At 36.5% G+C, this 19,429-nt stretch overlaps 1 protein-coding gene across 5 annotated transcripts in view; it reads right to left on the reverse strand.

Annotated features, from left to right (window-relative positions):
* The window catches only part of NLGN4X (neuroligin 4 X-linked), a 294,305-nt gene that overhangs the window by 109,494 nt on the left and 165,382 nt on the right, over positions 1 to 19,429 (reverse strand). For 3 of the 5 annotated variants that reach the window (XM_058535387.1, XM_058535384.1, XM_058535385.1), the window contains 2 exons: positions 9,502 to 9,561; positions 5,994 to 6,146 (listed from right to left, as the gene is read on the reverse strand). In XM_058535387.1, coding sequence (XP_058391370.1) covers positions 5,994 to 6,114 — 121 coding nt within the window. In that variant the 5' untranslated portion in view covers positions 6,115 to 6,146; positions 9,502 to 9,561. The remainder of the gene's footprint in view (positions 1 to 5,993; positions 6,147 to 9,501; positions 9,562 to 19,429) is intronic. The other 2 variants (XM_058535388.1, XM_058535386.1) reach the window with 1 other exon arrangement.

The raw sequence follows: 19,429 nt of genomic DNA on the forward strand, positions 1-19,429 counted from the left end.
TGACACCTTCCACATTAGAGTCTTGATCCCACTGTAGTGCTTTCTATATCTGCTCCCACGTGCCTCTGAAGTCCCAATGACAGAGCATGCATCCGATGTGAGCACTCTTCTTTATTTGCTGACCAAAGTTAATGCAGTAGGCATGTTTAGCCACCAGGAGGCAGAAGAGGAAAACCCAAACAAAGGATCAGCAAGAACAAAACAGGACCACAAACTTGTCCACTCCCAGAGTTCTGGTTCATATCAACACCAGCCACAACAAAGATTGGATTACAGTGTTTCCACACGACTATTGAATGCCCAGAAACCTATTGATAAAGAAGACTACGAAAGACAATAACTTTTTTTGGGAAGAATCTCTTGGTTTTTCGTTTTTGCGTAGCTTTGGGATCAGAGAAGCTACGCCAACCCTGCCTTCCACAATGCATGCATCCTACACTTGTATTATCTAGAGTACATACTCCCCACTGCCCCCGAGCCCATCTTGGAGAACAACATCAGCAACCCTTGCAGCAATGAGACCCAGATGATGTCAGCCACTCACCAAACAGGGTCTTATTCTAAGGGTTCCCATCTGTTCCTTCCACCATCTGTATTTTCATGGTTGTGAATGGTCTCACACAATTTCTCATCCCATGCTCTCACACTTCTCCCATACCTTTTACTTCTAGACTTTTGTTTATTTTTCTCTAAGTGCAACACTCCACCTTTCCTTTGTACCCATTTAACTTTTTCCAGCATTTTTTGTAGCTTAGTGATGCATGGTTTCTCTTTTAAAGTGGAGAAAGGAAACTTTTCCAGTCGGAATCCAATTGGGGAAATCTGAGAGGAGAGGGGATATGCTGGAGTTAGGAAGGCAGCATCAAGACATGGAGATCCTTGAAGAGGGGAATGATTTTTTTCTTTATATACACACTTAAGGAATTTTGATTTGATAAATAAGATATGCTCCATTTGTAATCTAAGAGAAAATTCTTCACAAAACATATAAAAAGAAAAGAGAAAAAAGGATTCTTATTAAAAAAAAGTGAAAGCACCAAATAGTGAACATCTTGAACTCCCAAATGACAGAGGAATATATGTGCCATCTATACAGTAGCTTGATATTTTGCAGCAGAGGTGCATACGGCATATCATAGCGACCCACTAAAGTATCGCTGATGCAAAATGCTTGTGCAGAAATGCACAAACATGGAATTCAGATCATAGCTCTTTACAGGAAATTATCAATCCTCAGCTCCAATGATTCCCAGACTCCTTTTACTGAATGAAGTCTGACATGGAAGACCAATATTTTAAAGGGACAACAGTGAAACTACTCTAGCTCATGTCAAAGGGCCTCCAAATGCCACTGACCTTCCATCTCAGATGGAAACCAAGACCCCAAAAAGGAGACCAGAACAGCAAAGGTGGCCACACCATGAGAGCATGCATATAGCTCAAGTCATGCAGATTTTAATTCAAATAATCTTCCTGCTCTGCGTATAGACTGCTTTTATTTCAAAATATTTCTCTCTTATATTCAAAGTTATGAGAGCAATGCACCTAAATGGGTGTATGCAATGGATGACCTTCAAGAGAAAGGCAACTTCAGAACACTGTTAGTTACACAACCTTCCCTGAGAGGAAAACTTTCAGTATAGCTACAACACCTGAAAAATGAGCAGGTGTTTCTGAGACTTTTTGAATCCTTGGAAAAGTCAGTTATGTAAACCTATGGGCAACATTTCTTAAGATCACAAAATACCTATCAGGTGAGACATCCATTGAAGTCACCATTTAGCTCAATGGTCTCAACTCCATTTGAGGGCAACAGACAGGAAGCAGGCAAAGGAATGGGCTCTAGCAGTCAGACACCCAACTCGATGATAAAGCGTTAGATCCATGGTGCCCAAGAGCTTTGATGTGACAAATGCCATTGTTAGGGCAGATACCACCATCATCGTGCACCATAGTGGACTACCAATAATGATTCAATGAACAGGAATCAGCAACGAAGAACCCACTTTGAGGAACATAGGAATACATTGTAAGCATCGTGTCACAATTTTTTATCTAGATCAACAATAAGCACATCTGATATTTTTTGTGCAATTATAGAAGGTAAACCTGATGCTAAAGTGGTATTCAGTTTCCTAACTCATTTTGTAGTTTACCTGGTTCATATTTAACACTGACTGGCAAGGCTGGACGTGAGCTCTTTGGCTTCCGTTAGACCTGGGTTCCAACCTCAGCTCTGATCCCTACAAGCTGTACCACTTGAGTCCATCCCATCACCTCCGAGCCTTTGTTTCCTCCTAAGTAAGATAAGTGAACCTTCCAAGGGAGTTTGTGAGGATTAAGAGAAGTACCACATACAGCAACCCACCGCTGGCCACACTGCATGCTCTCAATAAAGTGGTCTTAATGCATATAGATAGGATCATTTTGAAGCAAAAAATAACTTAAAGCATAAACGAGGCATCGAATTGTAGGATAACTCAAAAGGTAATACCATGCGAGCTAAATTGAAATGAATATCTGAATGGGGGTAGAATCAACCAACTGAAGATGCAAAGACATGCAAATTGGAGACAATTAATGAGGAAAGTGGAGGTAAGAGCCACAAATAAATAAATCCCAGGTATTTCCATCAGTAAGCAACAGTGAGGAGATTTCTCTTTTATATCAAAGGTCTTTGAACAATCATCATGAAAAAAAAAATAAGAGGCAGATTTGATAGAACTCAAGTTTTGGATATATATGCCTTCCTAATGACAAAGGTGTACGGTAGAACGAATAGGAAACATGCTGATACAGGAGCATCTCCTTTGAAAATAAACGGAACAGGAGTTAAATCATTAGGCCTTATGTGGGTATAAATAATTACCTTATACCTATAATGACACACCCCAGTTTGCCGGGGACAATCCTAGCTTATTAATAGCTTATTAATAACTCTCAAAGTGTCCTGGATTCGACAATAAATTATATGGTCAATGGCTAGAAGACTGTGTCACACAGTTCTGATTAAAGGAAACATTCATATTCCAAAAAGCAAGCATGAAGATCCTCTCATTTATTTCACATTACAAGCATGGTATAATTATTATTATCTTTTTAATTAAAGCAGTTCAGTTTTGATGACAGTATTGGATAGATATTAACTACTACATATTTGGCCAGTTTCAATTAATTCTGTGGATCAACAGTGATATTAATACAATGTCCAGTGATATTAATAGCAGTGGGAATTGTAAGGTGACTGGGTGTACTGGTTGCCTGTCATGGGCTATGAAACTTCACATACATAATGTATGTACAATACATTTGTGCTGTATGTACAATAACTTTGCAAAGGAGAGGATGCTACCACAGTCTATAGGGACTCAGAAAATATTAGCTGACTTCCTCAATGTCAGACATGGAGTAGAGAGAAGACGCTGGTTCATTTCTGTGTCATCCTAAAAAATTTATGTCCTTTCCACACCAGCATCCTGTTTCCATTTTTACCATAATTCGTCTTTTTACCCCTCTCTTTTGGGTAGGAAAACTGCATTTTTTACTCTGCAAAAAAAGAATCATCTCAAACAATATTTTTCCATTCCTCAGAAAGAAAAATAGCATTTATGTATTTATTACTTTTTGGAGAAAAACTCAACCAATACTTCAACATTTTGCTAAAAACACATGCATTCATATCAAAGGCACGAATTGGAACGATCATCCCTGTGATTATTGTGCCATTTTAATTGATCATCTTTTAAAATATTTGGATGCCAATGGTTTAAAAATATTTTTCAACACTGATAATAGTGATTTGCTGCAAGGAAAAAGCAAATGCTCTCTAACAGTTTCCAAGAGGATAGCAGCAAAGGCAAGATCCGTGATGGTGATAAACTAAGTCACATTTTAAAATCTCTGTCACTTTGTATAATCAGCAAAGTTGGCACATTTCACTCCATCCAATAAAAGGGTGTCTGTAGTGTTCTCGGTGGTTCCACAGTAGCTCATTCGCGGGATGTAAATAGACTGGAGAGAGATGCTAAATTGCTTCTTTTATTTTTCTACGACCTCTCTCACAGCTCTCTGTTATCTTACCATGATTTTTTTTTAACTCTCAGTAGCAAAATGTAGACTTAGAATTTTTCAAGGAGAAAAATTCTAAAACCAAGAATGTTTTTTCCCTTATTTGAAAAAATATTAAGACGCATACAATTCCCACAGTACTTTTCCAGATCTGTACTTAATTCATGAACGGGCCAAACTGATAAGAGGTCGCCTTGTAGAGTTGCTTAATACAGTTTGGCTTTAGAGGGGAAAAAATCAATTTCTTTTGAAATCTAACCTTCTAAGTAACATCTACACATCATGCACGCAAGAGAACATTTTTGTTATTCCACCAAAGCAAGAACTTGATCAATGTCCGATGCTTCATTCAGAAAACAGAGCCCAGAGCACCTCCTCGGTCTGATGATGCTACACAGGGTCCAACACACTGCCTGCTTTGAAAGGGCTACGTGCAGCCCCCCGACATGTTGTCTCCTCTCCCCACCTCTTTGTTAGAAAGGATCTTTTGTAAAAGATCAAGAAACATGATTTCCTGTTTCAAACACTAGTGGCTAAAGCAACTCGCCAGAAGCCTCTGGAAAATATTTGGAGAGGCATGCAATCATTGCTATGTGAAATTACTCTGCAAAGGTTTGGCTCATAGAATCTATGAAGTAAGAAAAAGAAATAAAATCATGAAATGAGAAGCTCCTTTTTATTTTCTTTAATGTAAAAAACCAACAGAGAATTTCGAGTACTTTATTAATGCTCCAAAAGACGTAATTTTGCAAACATTTATGGATGTTTGCATTTCTCAATTAGAAATACATTTCTACTACTCACCCCCACCCCGGGGTCCTTTTAATAGGTGAATATTTTCACATGTGAATGAAAAAAAAAAGGTACAAGATAAGAGTAAAACATCAAGTTGAAAATAAACTATCCTTGGTAATATTTTCCTATTTGGAGAAAACATTTCCAATCATATTTCTTGTTTGACAGACCTCTGTGAGTCCTTTTTATTTTATTTTTTATATTTTGTGGTACCCACCCTGTGACATACACATCTCACTCGCAACCACATTGTTAAAAACTCAATTTTCTGCACCATTTCAATGCATTTTTGCCTTGAAAACAAACTTTTTTTACATAGGCCAAGGAACATTATTCACAAATTGTATGACAGCAGACAAAACCATGAAAAGAAGGTAAATCTCAAAATATTACCCCCCAAAATATATATTTTTCCAATCCCCAATTGGAGGACAATGAATTAAACATCAAAACAATGGAGAGCCACTCATGAATTTCCATGCAGTTAGCCAACGTCCTTTAACTGTAAATCACAAAATGTTACAAAATTCAAATAAGAGTTAAGTGGCATTGCATGCAAATGCGATGGCCAGCTAACCACACAGCAGTTCTTCAAAGCCCAACAAATACAGGTAATCAGTTAAAAAATTAGGTCAAAGATTTTCCTACACACGATCAACTAATTAATCTACCTATACAACCATAAAAGAAAGCTAATATCTATGGCCATTATCAGCTTGTACGAAATTACCACCCATTGCCAAATATGTTATCATACACACCACCTAAGCGAGTTCACTCCACAGAGCTATGTCGGCTAACAAAGTTTGCTTTCAGCCCACAGAAAGAAAAGTGCTTTAAATAAAACTTCATGTTAATTTGATGACTTTGGAGTCTGTGTTTGTTTGAGGAGGGATTGGAGTTCCACGAAATAAAATTCCTGATTACAAACTGCACACTAAAAAAACAGATTTTTCGTGCATCCAACTATTAAAAGGAACAGACAAATCCTAACATGTGAAGTGAGTACTGGGAAGTAGAATTTCCTTGGAATCAGAGCAACACAATTCCAATCAGTGAGCCCAACAAGATAAACAGCAGACCTTCGTCACTGCCTCTCGCACAGTCATGTATGTGATGGAATCACTCACCCAAAATTCCCAGCCGGTAGTTAATTGTTATCACAATGACGTTCCCATAGCTCGCCAGGATGCTGCCGTCAATCATATTGCCGGTACCCTCCATATAAGATCCGCCATGGATATAGACCATAACTGGCTTCTTACTGTTCTGATCATGGATGTCTGGAAAAAAAGCCAGATAAGGAAATACAATAAAAAATCATACTGATTAGTTAAATAAAGGGCAAAGGACACTGCTTACTTTTCCTAGTTCTGACTTGAATCAATCCCATGTCTATTTTTGAATTATATACACATTGATAAGATTGCCTAAGGAAAATGGTCAATGTTGTTATATTTTCTACAGATAGAAATGATATTTTGAGAAGCATATAGACATTTGAAGTGGTATGGATGTATATATCTAAAACACTAAAAAAATTAAACGATTTAGATGAGATACTTATTTCCTAAACGGTGCTCAAACCCTAAAAGGTGACTGAAATGGAAGAAGCACACGGCATCCATTATAAAATATATTTTCACTGTCTGAGTGTGAAACCAACTTCAAAATTATCATTTATTTTTACTATAACAGCCCTCTTCAGTCAAAGGTGAGTTTATAGATTCATTTTTAACTTAAAGATGGGAACGTAAGAGGAGGAGTGAAACTATAAACTCTCAATATAGGACAGATGGTGACAAAAAAAACAAATCAATGGGCAAAAATTATCAACAGAACAGAAATGTGTAAAAATGAAAACAAAACGAAAACTGATGTCCAAGCAAGTGTTTTTGCTCTGGCTGACTTGTTGTAATAGTCCAACACATGTAAATGACGAAAAGGAAAGAGATGTAATAAAAATGGTGCATGATTGCAACCTCAAGATAAAATTATGGATGCTATATATTTTCACAGGGAATACAAATTCCCTGTGGAGTTTATATTGGTTGTGATTTGCAACCAATGAGTACTCTTGGCAATTACTTTATTATTTTATTTAACAATGATGTAAAAACAATATTTCGCCATGGTTTGTGATGATAAAAGTTCAGACACCATTTGTCCATTTGTAAAGCCTGCTTTCTGAAAAGTTATGAAGAAATAACCTACTTGGTGTTAATCAATCATTCCCTAGGCTTATATTTAATGTTTAAGAAGACTGAGCTCAACTATAATAATTTATGGAGATATATATACACACATATATATATGTATGTGTATGTGTGTGTAAATAATTTAAGTATCTGTATGTCATCAAAAGAAAACCAAATTTACCCATGTATATTAATTTTCACTTTTTTGTTCAATGGAGTTTTTATTATTCTAATTCACTGAGACACTTTTGATATATCAGAAAGGAATTTTAAGGAAATGTACCACCATCATTTGGATAGTGGCTACTAATAAAATGAATTATGATCACAAAATCAAATGTGCTCATGAGGTGTCACAATACAGAGTAAAGAAAGCAGGAGAAACCCACTGGTCACAGTCAAGTACAGAAAAAGAGTGTCAAGCTGTCCATGTGTCTGCAGATAGTTAACCCACAGCAGAAGAGCATCTCTTATTTTCTCATATGAAATTCAAATAGAAGGTAAAAATCCTTTATTAGTCATTTATTCATCATACGCTATGTGGAATTTTTAAATAAACTGCTGTCTCTATAAGGTGTGGTGTTGGCACGATCCACCTCTCTCTCTGGCCCCTGATTAGCTGTTTTTGCCCTTATTTATTTTACCATAACCTGCTGTTGACTACTCCATGGTGAAAAAGGAATAGGTGAAGATTTTGAGGGCTGCTTTAAGAGGTTTGCTCAGAAAAAATGTTTGGTCAACATCTCTTACCTTTTGAGACACATAGAACAAGGTTCTCATGAACTTGAGGAAGTAATAACCAGATGCCATATTAATCCAAAGTTTAAAAAAAAATACAGGTTATGGGTATCAAATGAAAACTAGACGGCATTTTAATGGTACTAAAGTTGCATTGTGAGTATTGTGAAAACAGATCCTAATGATCAAAAGGAAATATGCTAAAAAGAGAGTGCAGAGCAAGACGCAAGTTACATCCTTAGATGGTTTACACCATCTCTTATGAGAATAAGGAGAAGAGTTTTTAAAAATATATATCTTTTTGAGTACTGATAGAATTGCAGGCGTTCTGGGGCCCTCACCAAAGGAGAGGCTAGCTACTGCATCAGGTGTAGGAGGGGATATTCGAACACCATCCAAAGAGCTCTCATAGATAGCCACTAGAGGTAGAGACAGCCATATGAATGCAGGTAAAAAATAAAATAATAATAACGTTAAGACAAGACAGGCGTGAAAGCAACTTTGGCAAAACTTCTTTTCTTGGAGAGCAGCTGATATATGAAAGAAATTAAAGAGGGCAGCAAAAACAACCCGCTGATAAAAAGGCACTTTCAGGGAGATTTTGGCGCCCAGCACCGAACTCTCTACTCACTTCTCTGCTGTAAATTGCCTTTCAGCCCGAGAACCACAGGTTCATCAAGGGCCTTCATCCTCTAAGGTAAAGAAACAGAGTTCCATGCATTTTGCTGCTCAGATTGGAGAAACGTGCTTTTACGCATCCTATAGAGCCTTCATGGCAGCAAAGGCTTATTTTAGACATTGTTTATTTTCTTTTAAATCAGTTATTCTGCTGAAGGACTAGGATACAGTGTGTTAGCAGTCGCTTAGATGCCAGGTATCTTCCATCTTTTAAAAAGAATCAATTTACTTCTGGTGGATAATCTGTCAAGCAATATGGGATCCTTCAAGAAGATACTTTCCATAGCAACCAAATATTTTTGAGAGGAAAAAATGTTTTTGAAATAGCCGTGGTGTGAAAAGAAAGTTGCACAGTGCTAGCTTTTTGACCTTGCTATCCCTATTTATTTTTCTTTAAATGCTGCTAAAAAAGCAGTCCTGAAAGAAATAACAACATCTCATTAAAACACTTTTTCATGTATTTCACTGTGAGCCAGAGAAGATTCTTTGAAACCTATTTTGGAATCAGCATGTTCGAAAAAAAACACACACTGAAACACCAGCTCCCAGAAAAGTTGTACCGAGGTGTCTCACAGAGTTTTGCAGTTCATAGAAAGATTTAAGAAGACCAAAGCTCCAAAATACAGTATTAACTTACACAATAACACTAGGAAGGAAGCAAAGAAATTGTATACATGCATGTTTTAAAATTCCATTTTCTCTTCTTGTGACCAAGCCAAAAAAAAAAAAGGAAAAAGAAAAAGAAAAATGCAGGCTTCCTTGTAAACAGCATTTTGTTACTCACTACATATTCAGAAACAATGTTTATATGTCTTCTCACAGGTGATGTGTAGTCATCTACACGGTCATTTGGGTTAAAAATGACAGTGGTTTCCAAACAAGAAGAAAATAAAGAAGCACACCAAAGTGTACTTGTTTCAGAGAAGGGGAGGAAAAACAGATTGAAATGAAAAAAAAAAAAAAAAATAGAGAGATAGGTATAAAATCATGCATCAGGATCAAGCTTTGAAAAATCAAAAAATACCTTCATCTTCACCACGGTCATTACTGGTTATATCATCTGCGTTTTTCTTTGTGTTGGCTCCTGGGTCATATTGAGAAGGAAAATAAAGGGAAAAAAGAGAATTCAAAAACAACAGGTTTGCAAAAAAATCAGACAAGAGAGAGATATTACCCAGTAAAAGAAAAAAAAAATAATGTCACACAAAAAGTTGAAATTTGTTACATTTGGATTTCAAAAAAATAAGGGCGATGCAAAATGCATATAAACAGAAAGATGTCAACAAGAACAAATTCAAAATGTTACTTGCAAAAAATATTAGCTATCCGGTGAAAATGCAGTTTGGGGATTAAAATGATACTACTGCCAAAAAAAAGAGCGAATGTGAGTTTAAAAAAAAAAAGAAAATTAAATTATTAAAAAAGAGATTTCCCACATTCTTAAAAGAAATGCATATGAAATATTCAATGTTCCTCTAATTTTAACATGTTATAATCTAGATAAATTTTTGAAATGTCACTGATACACTTTGGCTAGGAAATTCTGTAATGTACAAAGAAATACATTTAAACAGTAAACATGGAAGAACTTTAATCAAAATATCTTAAAATTGACATTAGTTTCATGCATAAGAACTATAAAACACACCATTTCAAATAAAAATCAGGAATGTCACTAGTTAATTTAAATCAGGAAGATTCACCTCTCACCAGTGGTTAGAGAAGACTACCCATTATTTGCTCCTGTTGTGTACTATAAAAAAATCTACCACTTTCAATAAGTATTTCTTAAGTCAAGATAAAACATTACAAATCATGTTCTCTGTTCTTGAAACTCTTATTAAATATTATTTGAATGTTACTGCTATTTGAATTCGTAAAAAAAAAAAAAAAATGAAGTCACCTACCTTGATGACCTTAAACATAAGCCAAATAGGAATTTCCATGTAGGCAAAATGCAGAGAGGGTCCATTAACCACACCAAAAGGCTCTCTTATGCTCTCTATGTGCAGCGCACCATTTTGGTTTTTATATTTTTCAGATACAAGAGGCCAAAACATTTATTATCACTTGAACTGTTTAGTTAATTGACTCAATTGTTTTCTTTTTATAGACAGACACAGCCCAGGTATGTGTATCCCAGTTCTTATAACTTGAACTGTCAATCAATTAAAAGGATCTTTGCCTTCCTATAGGGTACTAGGATATGTGAGTTAAGAGAGAGGAAAAATAGTAACTGTTATCCACAACACTTGTGTCTGAAAACCAGCCTTCAATTTTATGTAACTCAAAGGAGCTTAACCGTGTTTTGAAACCAAGACTTGAAGTTGCTGTTTTCACAGATCCAATAAGAGTCAAATATTGTCAAGTCCAAGTGGCTCAACATCTTTTAAGAAGCAGACCTGGGTGGGTGGGAAAGCTGATGTATTGTATTTGATTTTGAGGTTTAAACATTCCCACTGTAAACAATTTCAAGATACCAATATAAGGTCATTGAAGACAGAGCTGGGAAGAGCTGCCTGGGATCCCTTGAGACTCCAACATACCACTAATTTTATCCAATCTACCTAAAGGTAGAGCTGAGTCTTGTAGGAAACAATCCCTTCTCATTACAACATGCTCATTTCCAATCACTTCGAAAGTATCAGAACACTGGTGTGTTAATCTTTTATAGTTGTTAACGTGATATCAAAATCTATTCATGTCAAAGAATTCTGTTGCATTTAAGTATCTTAAAAGAAAGTTTTAAAAAATTAATCTCCAGCAAATTAGCTCAACTGTCTTTTGGGGTTCTTTTGTCAGGATTTATACACATAAAATCTATTTGAAAGCTAACACGTGGACTGAATTTATGGCTAAATTGTGTAAAAAAGCCTAAAAGAAACGCCTTTCTTAGAGAAATAGGCTACATGGATAATACAACTAAGCTGTTTGTGTTAGAAAACAAGTCCTTCTCCTTTCTGAAAAAAAATTTCAATTCATTCATGGAGGAAGATTTTAAGTTTCTATAGAGACACGTCACGTCTTTCATTAGAAAAGAAAAGATACTCGAAAAATTAAAGGTGTACTTGAAAGACATGGAATGGATTAGGGGAGAGAATGTGTTCCCTGATTCAGCTGATTCCCTCCAAGAAAATGTATTCCTTTAAAGTTTGACTACCTCTCCTTATCACAGCCTTCCAGAAAGCATGAAGTCCACATTGAGAAAGGTCTTCTTTCATTAGGACTCCATACCTGGACTTTGCCTTTCCCACGAGCCTAACATTATATCCCTTTCTTCTTCTGAATTTTCTCCTTATAATCTCTTTTCTCTTCCATGCTCCAGCTGAAAGCACAAAAGTGTGACCACTGGCCCAAACAAAGGCCATTCTGTAAGGTCTGGGGTGAGTTAAATGCCACAGCTCTTTCCCAAGACCCAGTTCTCAACGTCTTCAGGCTCACCATCAGTGCACGAAATTTGAGCACGCAATCTGAAATATTTCTGGGGGCAGGATGAGAGGCAGTGCCCAGCCAGATAAACTTCCCCGACAAGCAGAGCAAAATGCTCTAAAGATTTGTAATGCTTTTACAATTTTGTAACATAGTTAAATCACTGATTACGGAGCAATCCAGGCTAATCTACCCTCTCTTTGATTCGTTACCAAATTCCTTTGTTAACCCAAGTGTGGTTTTTAAGAGCTTTACTGGGGTATAATTTACATACCATAAAATCAGCTTATCCAAGTATAAAATTCAATGATTTCTTAGTCAATTTATGGATTTGGGCAACCATCTGCGTCATCTGATTTTAGAACATTTCTATCACCCCCAAAAGACTGTTGGTGTCCAATCGCAGGGACTCCATATTCCATCCCTCAGTCTCACTAATGTAATTTGTCTTTATTTCCATTTCTGAGCGTTTCATATAAATGAATTTATATAATATGTAGGCTTTTGTGTCTTGCTTCTTTCACTCAGCATAATGCTTTCAAAGTCCTTCCATACTGTAGTATGCATAAGTACTACATTTACTTTACAGTCATGCACCACATAATGACCTTTTGGTCCAAGAGGGACCGAGTATACAACAGTGGTCCCATAAGATTAGTACCATAGAGCCTAGGTGTGTAGTAGGCTGTACCATCTAGGTGTGTTTAAGTACACTCTATGATGTTCACACAATGATGAAATCACCTGACTATGCATTTCTCAGAACATATCCCCCTTGTTAAGTGATGCATGCCTATACATGGATGAACAACATTCTACTGTATGGATATACCAAATTTTATTTATCCGTTCATCTTGTTGATGGCCATTTGTATTTTTTTCCACTTGGTGGCTATGATGAATAATGCTGCTGTGAACATTTGTGTACAATTTTTTTTTGCATGGATATATATTTTCATCTCTCTTCAGTAAATATCTAGGAGTGGAATTGCTATTTTATATGGCAAATTTATGTTTAATGTTTTAACAAATTGCCAGACTGTTTTCCAAATCAGCTGCATCATTGTACCTTCCCCTCAGCACTGTATACAGGTTCTAATTTCTCCACCTCCTAGCCAAGACTTCTATTATCTTTTTGATTACAGCCATCCTAATGGAGGTGAAATGATGTCTCACTGTGGTTTTAATTCGCATTTAGCTAATAACTTAATGAGGTCCAGGACCTTCTCATGTACTATCTTCTTGTCTATAGATGTCTATGCAAATATTTTGTCCATTTTTATAACTGGGTCCTTTGTTTCTTATTATTGATTTGTAAGAGTTGTTAATGTTTTCTTAGATACAGATTGTTTACCATAAATATCATTTGCAAATCTTTTCTCCCAGTCTGTGGCTCCTCTTTTGGCTTTCTCAATATTTGAAGTCCAAAAGTTTTTCATTTTGATGAGATCTAATTTATCGATTGTTTTCTTTTAAAGCTTACGCTTTGATATCATATCCAAGAAATCCTTGCCTAACCCAAGGCCCTGAAGATTTTCTCTTATGTTTTTTTCCTGAATGTTTAAGAGTTTTAGTTCTTACATCTTTCATTTATTTTGAGTTAATTTTGGTGTTCGATATGAAGGGTTGAAATTCATCGTTTTGCATACGGATACCCAATTGTCTCAGCCCCATTTATTGAAACACTAACTTTTCCTCATTGAACTGTTGCAACATTGCTGTTGAAGTGTTGTCAGTTGACAATAGTGTCAATTAACTATAAATGTGAGGGTTTATTTCCGGACTCTTTAATTATATTCCATTCTATATCTCTTTCCACACAAGTACTCTACTGCCCTGATTACTACATCTTTATAGTACATTTTAAATTAGGGAAGGATAAGTACTCCAACCTTCTTCTGCTTTTTCAGGATAGTTTGGTTGTTCTAGATCCTCTGTCCTTCCACACAAAATTTTGAATGAGCTGGTCAATTGCAGCAAAAACATCTGCTGAGATTTTGAGAGAAATTATTTGCCAAACCACAATTTAAATTAATTTTATATAGCAGAGCCTGACCCAGAAACATAATTACATATCGCCTTTAATGTTCTATGTATATTTAATTTTTCGCCCTTTTGTTCTTTTCCAACGAGCTGCTGCAATATTTGTCCTCGTAAATATAACTAATTAAATGACTTAAAAATAAACCGAGTTCTCCTGAGTATCTATTTTAGTTACAATCATGAACTATGTAAATACACATATTAGAGGACACAGGGAAAAAGATTCTGCTGAAACTTATTCCAGAGTAAACCCATCTCATGGCTGCCAGAAAAGCCATTTCAAAATCCACACAGGCCATTAGTTTTCCCCTCCCTCTCCAGGTCTGCACCTTCCCGAAAAGGCGAGAATAATATTTCTTTACATCTAATAATTAGCATCTCCATCAAACCTCCGTGGGGAAATGGTTTTAAATATTAAAGAGAATATTTAAATAACTTCAAACAAAAGTATAGCCATTCCATTATTAATATTTCAATATGATTTTATAAATAAAATATCTCAACATCCCTGATCCTAAAGGATGCCCATTCTTCTTTATACCTGTTCTTCTGATGTTTCCCGTTTAGTGCTTTATCTATATCACTTTGAAAAGGTGAACCACAGTGAAGGAGTAAACAAAAGTCAATGGAGGGCCGGCCCCGTGGCTTAGCGGTTATGTGTGTGTGCTCCGCTACTGGCGGCTCAGGTTCAGATCCCGGGCGCGCACCAACGCACCGCTTCTCCGGCCAACCTGAGGCCCCGTCCCACATACAGCAACTAGAAGGATGTGCAACTATGACATACAACTATCTACTGGGGCTTTGGGGGGAAAAAAGGAGGAGGATTGGCAATAGATGTTAGTTCAGAGCCAGTCTTCCTCAGCAAAAAGAGGAGGATTAGCATGGATGTTAGCTCAGGGCTGATCTTCCTCACACACACACACACACACACACACACACAAAAGTCAATGGAAAATCTCCCAGTCGTGGAGGCTGCTCTTCACATTTTGAGGCAGGAAAGTAATTTTCTACTCCTTCTTTTTAATATACACTAAGTTTGTGGCCATTTATGTATGTAAATCACCAAATCAAGTCATCAGTTTTACGTGATCCCATTATCTATGCAACAATATAGAGAAATGATAGAACCTAGAAAACCTTTAGAATTATTGCTCTTAACATGCGATATCACATTAAAAATATATTTACCAGTTCACTTTTGTTTTTTTTTGCCTCTTAAGAGGGCAAATTCCAAGGTCAATTTCGCCTTGTTATCCTAAATACAAAAAGGGCATGTCGAAGCTAACTATCTTATTTTCAATACCAAGGAAGTTGTGGAATGGGGTATGGGAGAAATAAATGCTTTCTTGGCCATTACAGATAGGCGTGGGACTGATCACTTTGTCCCTAGGCCACAGAGGAAAATTTCTTTAATCTTCTAATCGAATCCTGGGAGGAGAACAGTGAGCACCCATAAACCCATTCCTTCTACAAATATGTACTGACACTTTGAATATGCTGGCTCTGGCTAGGAGATGGGAAGAAAGATGTATTGATTACTTAAATTAATTAAACACTTTAGACATAAATTTTAACATAAATTGTAACCTCCACTAGAACATTATTAGCACAGCGAATCTGAAAGATAACATAGACCACTTTATCTGTGAGTTTTATCCAATGCATGTGCACCTTGAAAAATTGGCTCCCTACGAAAGTTCAATTTCTACACTTAAACGCATCAGCATAGCTGACCTACTGCTTCATTTTTTCCCCTGAAATCAGAACATCCGAACAAGACCAGGTTTCACTCTTAACAAAAATATGGGTAAGTCTGTCTAATGGAGCCTTTAACAAAGAGGCTTTCCGGAAACCAGCATTTGGAATGAACCCTCTTTTGTTATATGCCGTGGAAATTCAGGATGGTAAGAGATCTGCCAAGGGTAGTGAAGGCTATGCTTTTGTAATGTGAGAGGAAGGATTTCAGTGACTGGAAAGCCTTAGGAAAAAGAACATCTAGAAGCTGAGAGTACGGAAATTGATTTCTCTAAGGTCATCAGGAGAGTTACACTTTGAAAAAATTTCAGAAAGCCATACCCAAGTTTGAGGACCTCTGCTCCAGGACATATAAAGAGACTTAGAATTGCTGAGTAATATGGCGTGGTCTTGAGGTCAAATATCTATGATTCATCCCACAGATATTTATCCTGTGACTTACACGTGCTGGATATTTTGCTAGCAAAATTCGAAATTAGCAAAATATCCAGTGCATATAAGTCACAGGATAAATGTCTGTGGGAAGAATTATGGGTATTTGACCTCAAAACCATACCTACTACAAGGCAGAGGTACTTGTTATACCATCTTTGAAGAACAATAATAAATACTGGTAAGAGAAACACTCTTCTATAGAGTGTGTAAAATTAATTCTCTCAAGTATGGAAATTAGATGTTGTATTCTCTTGCTTGATTTTTCAAATTGAAATTAGATTGTAATTTATCATCACTTAATTTATCTTGGGCTGTCATTTCAGGAAAATTGAAGGCATATATTTGTGATTACAGTCAAAACAAGGTCTAATTCTTTCTGATTTTCTAATAGTTCAAAAATGCTTCAATGTAATAATGGAAACAATACTTTTTTTTGGTCCGTTTTCTTCTTTTTCTCTGACCAGCCTCGGAGGACAGACTGAGAGAAAAATGTGCATAATAATTTTCCTTTCTTGTTTTGTTAGAATTAGGAAGAAGATATTTCACACTTTCTTTGGTAGGAATCAAAATAAATCTAAAAGTTTACAGGTCTCTGATATATGTCTGTGCCCCTCTCATTAAAATCTCAGGGCATTGCATAGCCCTATATAAGTATTTTTTGTTGTGAATTTTGTCATTGAAATGTTTCTGTTTTCAGGAATAAAAAACAAATCCTATTAGATTTACATGAATCTCTCCCATTTTTATAGAACTTTCAGCTGATAGAATGTATTACCTCACCGAACAATCTCTATGAGCTTGAGATTAAATCACAGTGGATTTAAAATCTGGAACTAATTTAATATTGAATTATACTAGATGCTTTTTATGCATCTTTATTTAGAAAATTCATGTTGAAATTGAAACTAGCTTTTATTTGCCCTGAGATGCTTTCTGAATTGTTGTATTAAAAAAAGATACAAGACAATAACTCTCTGTAGGTATATGTATATATATTCTCCCTGCCAAGAGATTGTGGAAGATTTTCAGTTCTGGTGCATAGTATTAACTCTGATGCAAAGCTTCTTTCTGTAGTCAGAACATAGACTGCTGACTCATGGGAGGAATCTCTAAGCCATATGACTTTTTGGTATATGGGACAGGAATTAGAGGAGCTGGAAACTTTGGCACGTTCTCACTTCGCTGTCTACATGGGGAATAAATTGTCTACATCTCTTCTGACTTCACCAATCAAATCAGTCAAGTTGCCTTTGGCTTTCCTCATTTGTGTGTCTGACACGGGGATCTAGGGTGGAATCGTTCCAAAACACAAAATTAGTCTAGATTTAGACAAAATCATCCCAATCTTCAATTTCTGAGTCTGTCATTCCAGAAGATGCAAAATCAAATGACCTCAAATAAGGCCCCTAAAAATACTTTTTTAAAGAATCACAAGGTCATTCAAGCCTGTTTTTTTTTTTTGCTTTTTGAGCCTTTATCACTTTTTATTTATTTATTTATTTTAAGGTAACATTGGTTTATAACATGATATAAATTTCAGGTGTACATCATTATATTTTGATTTCTGAGTAGATTCCATCATGTTCACCACCAAAATACTAATTACAATCCATCACCACACACATTTGCCTAATCATCCCTTTCACCCTCCTCCCTTCCCCCTTCCCCTCTGGTAACCACCAATCCAATCTCTGTCTCTATATGTTTGTTTGTTGTTGTTTTTATCTTCTACTTATGAGTAAGATCATACGGTATTTGACTTTCTCCCTCTGACTTATTTTGCTTAGCATTGGAATGTAGGGTAACTCTAACTGCAGAAAAGGACTTTTGCCACTTTATCTGATTTTGAACTTAGCTGATTGGCCACAATAGAGCTGTTCCTTGTTCTGTTCAGTTAGAAACTAAAGGATGTAGTGATATAAACAACAGACATGTCAAGGAGAAAACAAACTTACGGGAAATGGCTCTCATCCGTCTTTCGGTGTGATTATGTTTACTTTCACTCAACACATTCTGTGCAGAGGGCTCTGTTACTTGTTCAAAATATCCCATGCCCTTCCCTGGGGAAGAATGATAGCTTCCCCATCTGCTAACGTCAGTCTTGGCAGACAAAATGTGAATGGAAGAGACATATGTCACTCCTGAGCTGGAATATTATAAGTCATCACATTTCTGCCATATTTTTTCCCTCCACCACCAGATCAAAATGTCCAGAATGGGGCTAACTCTTAAAGTCTTGATCTTGGAAAGAAGAGGATGTAGAGACCAACCAGTCAGCCCAAATGGACACAAACTTCACAGAGGAGAAATAGCTTTTGTTGTTGTTGCAAGCTGCTAAGATTTTGGAGTCTTTTGTTATAGCAAGACAACTTAAGTTGACTGTTAGAGATATTCGCTTCTCTCTGTGAGGGACTCATTCACACACAAACACAAATATACACACACAGACACTCAGCCACCTGCATACACTTGGCCACATGCACACAGACTGGCACACAGCCTCCAACAGCCCAACATACACTTTCATCAAAGAGATCATTTTAGGCCAATGTGATGGCTTTCCCTTAAAGCACATGCCTTATTTAATAACATAATTTTGTTTACCTGTTACAGAAAATTAATATTTTTATACTTGGCACTAACTTCCACGTGACTATAGTGGAACAAAAAATATGAGAATGCCAACATAGAGTATGAAGTACCTAAATATTTATGAAGAGTAAGCAAAATGCTATCATGATTACATCCTAAAATAAAGACGAGGAAAAATTAAACTATTTCCTTCGATCCAATCATCAGGAACTTTCTGAAGTAAGAAGGAGCTTAAAAGAATCACATATCCAGAAATATCACGCACAACACTCCTTCAAATCTGAGGGTTCTCAACTTTTAAACGTTATCTTGCACACAGCAAGGGATTCATAAATGTTGGCTCATATTATTGCTGGGAGTGGTATTGTTTTCCATGGTTTCCCAAATATTTGCTGCACTTTTCTGCCTCACAGATTTTGCTCATTCAGCATTCTCTTACTAGCTTCTGAAACTATGACTGATCTAAACTCCCCCTCCTCAAACTCACTCTCTAACTTTGAAAACCTTTGAACACCCAGTCCAAGTGCCAGCAACTCTATGGCACGTTCCCCAGGTTATACCCCTCAGGAGGAAACCATCTCTTTATTAACGTGCTACAGCAGCATTTTGTGGGTGTCTCTGAGTACACTCTGACTTGCATGTCAGTTATATGGGCATGTGAATTACACGCACCACGTTCCCCAGTGACAGCAGGTGTG

Source organism: Diceros bicornis, chromosome X (assembly GCF_020826845.1).
Source record: "Diceros bicornis minor isolate mBicDic1 chromosome X, mDicBic1.mat.cur, whole genome shotgun sequence".
Classification (NCBI taxonomy): Eukaryota; Metazoa; Chordata; class Mammalia; order Perissodactyla; family Rhinocerotidae; genus Diceros; species Diceros bicornis.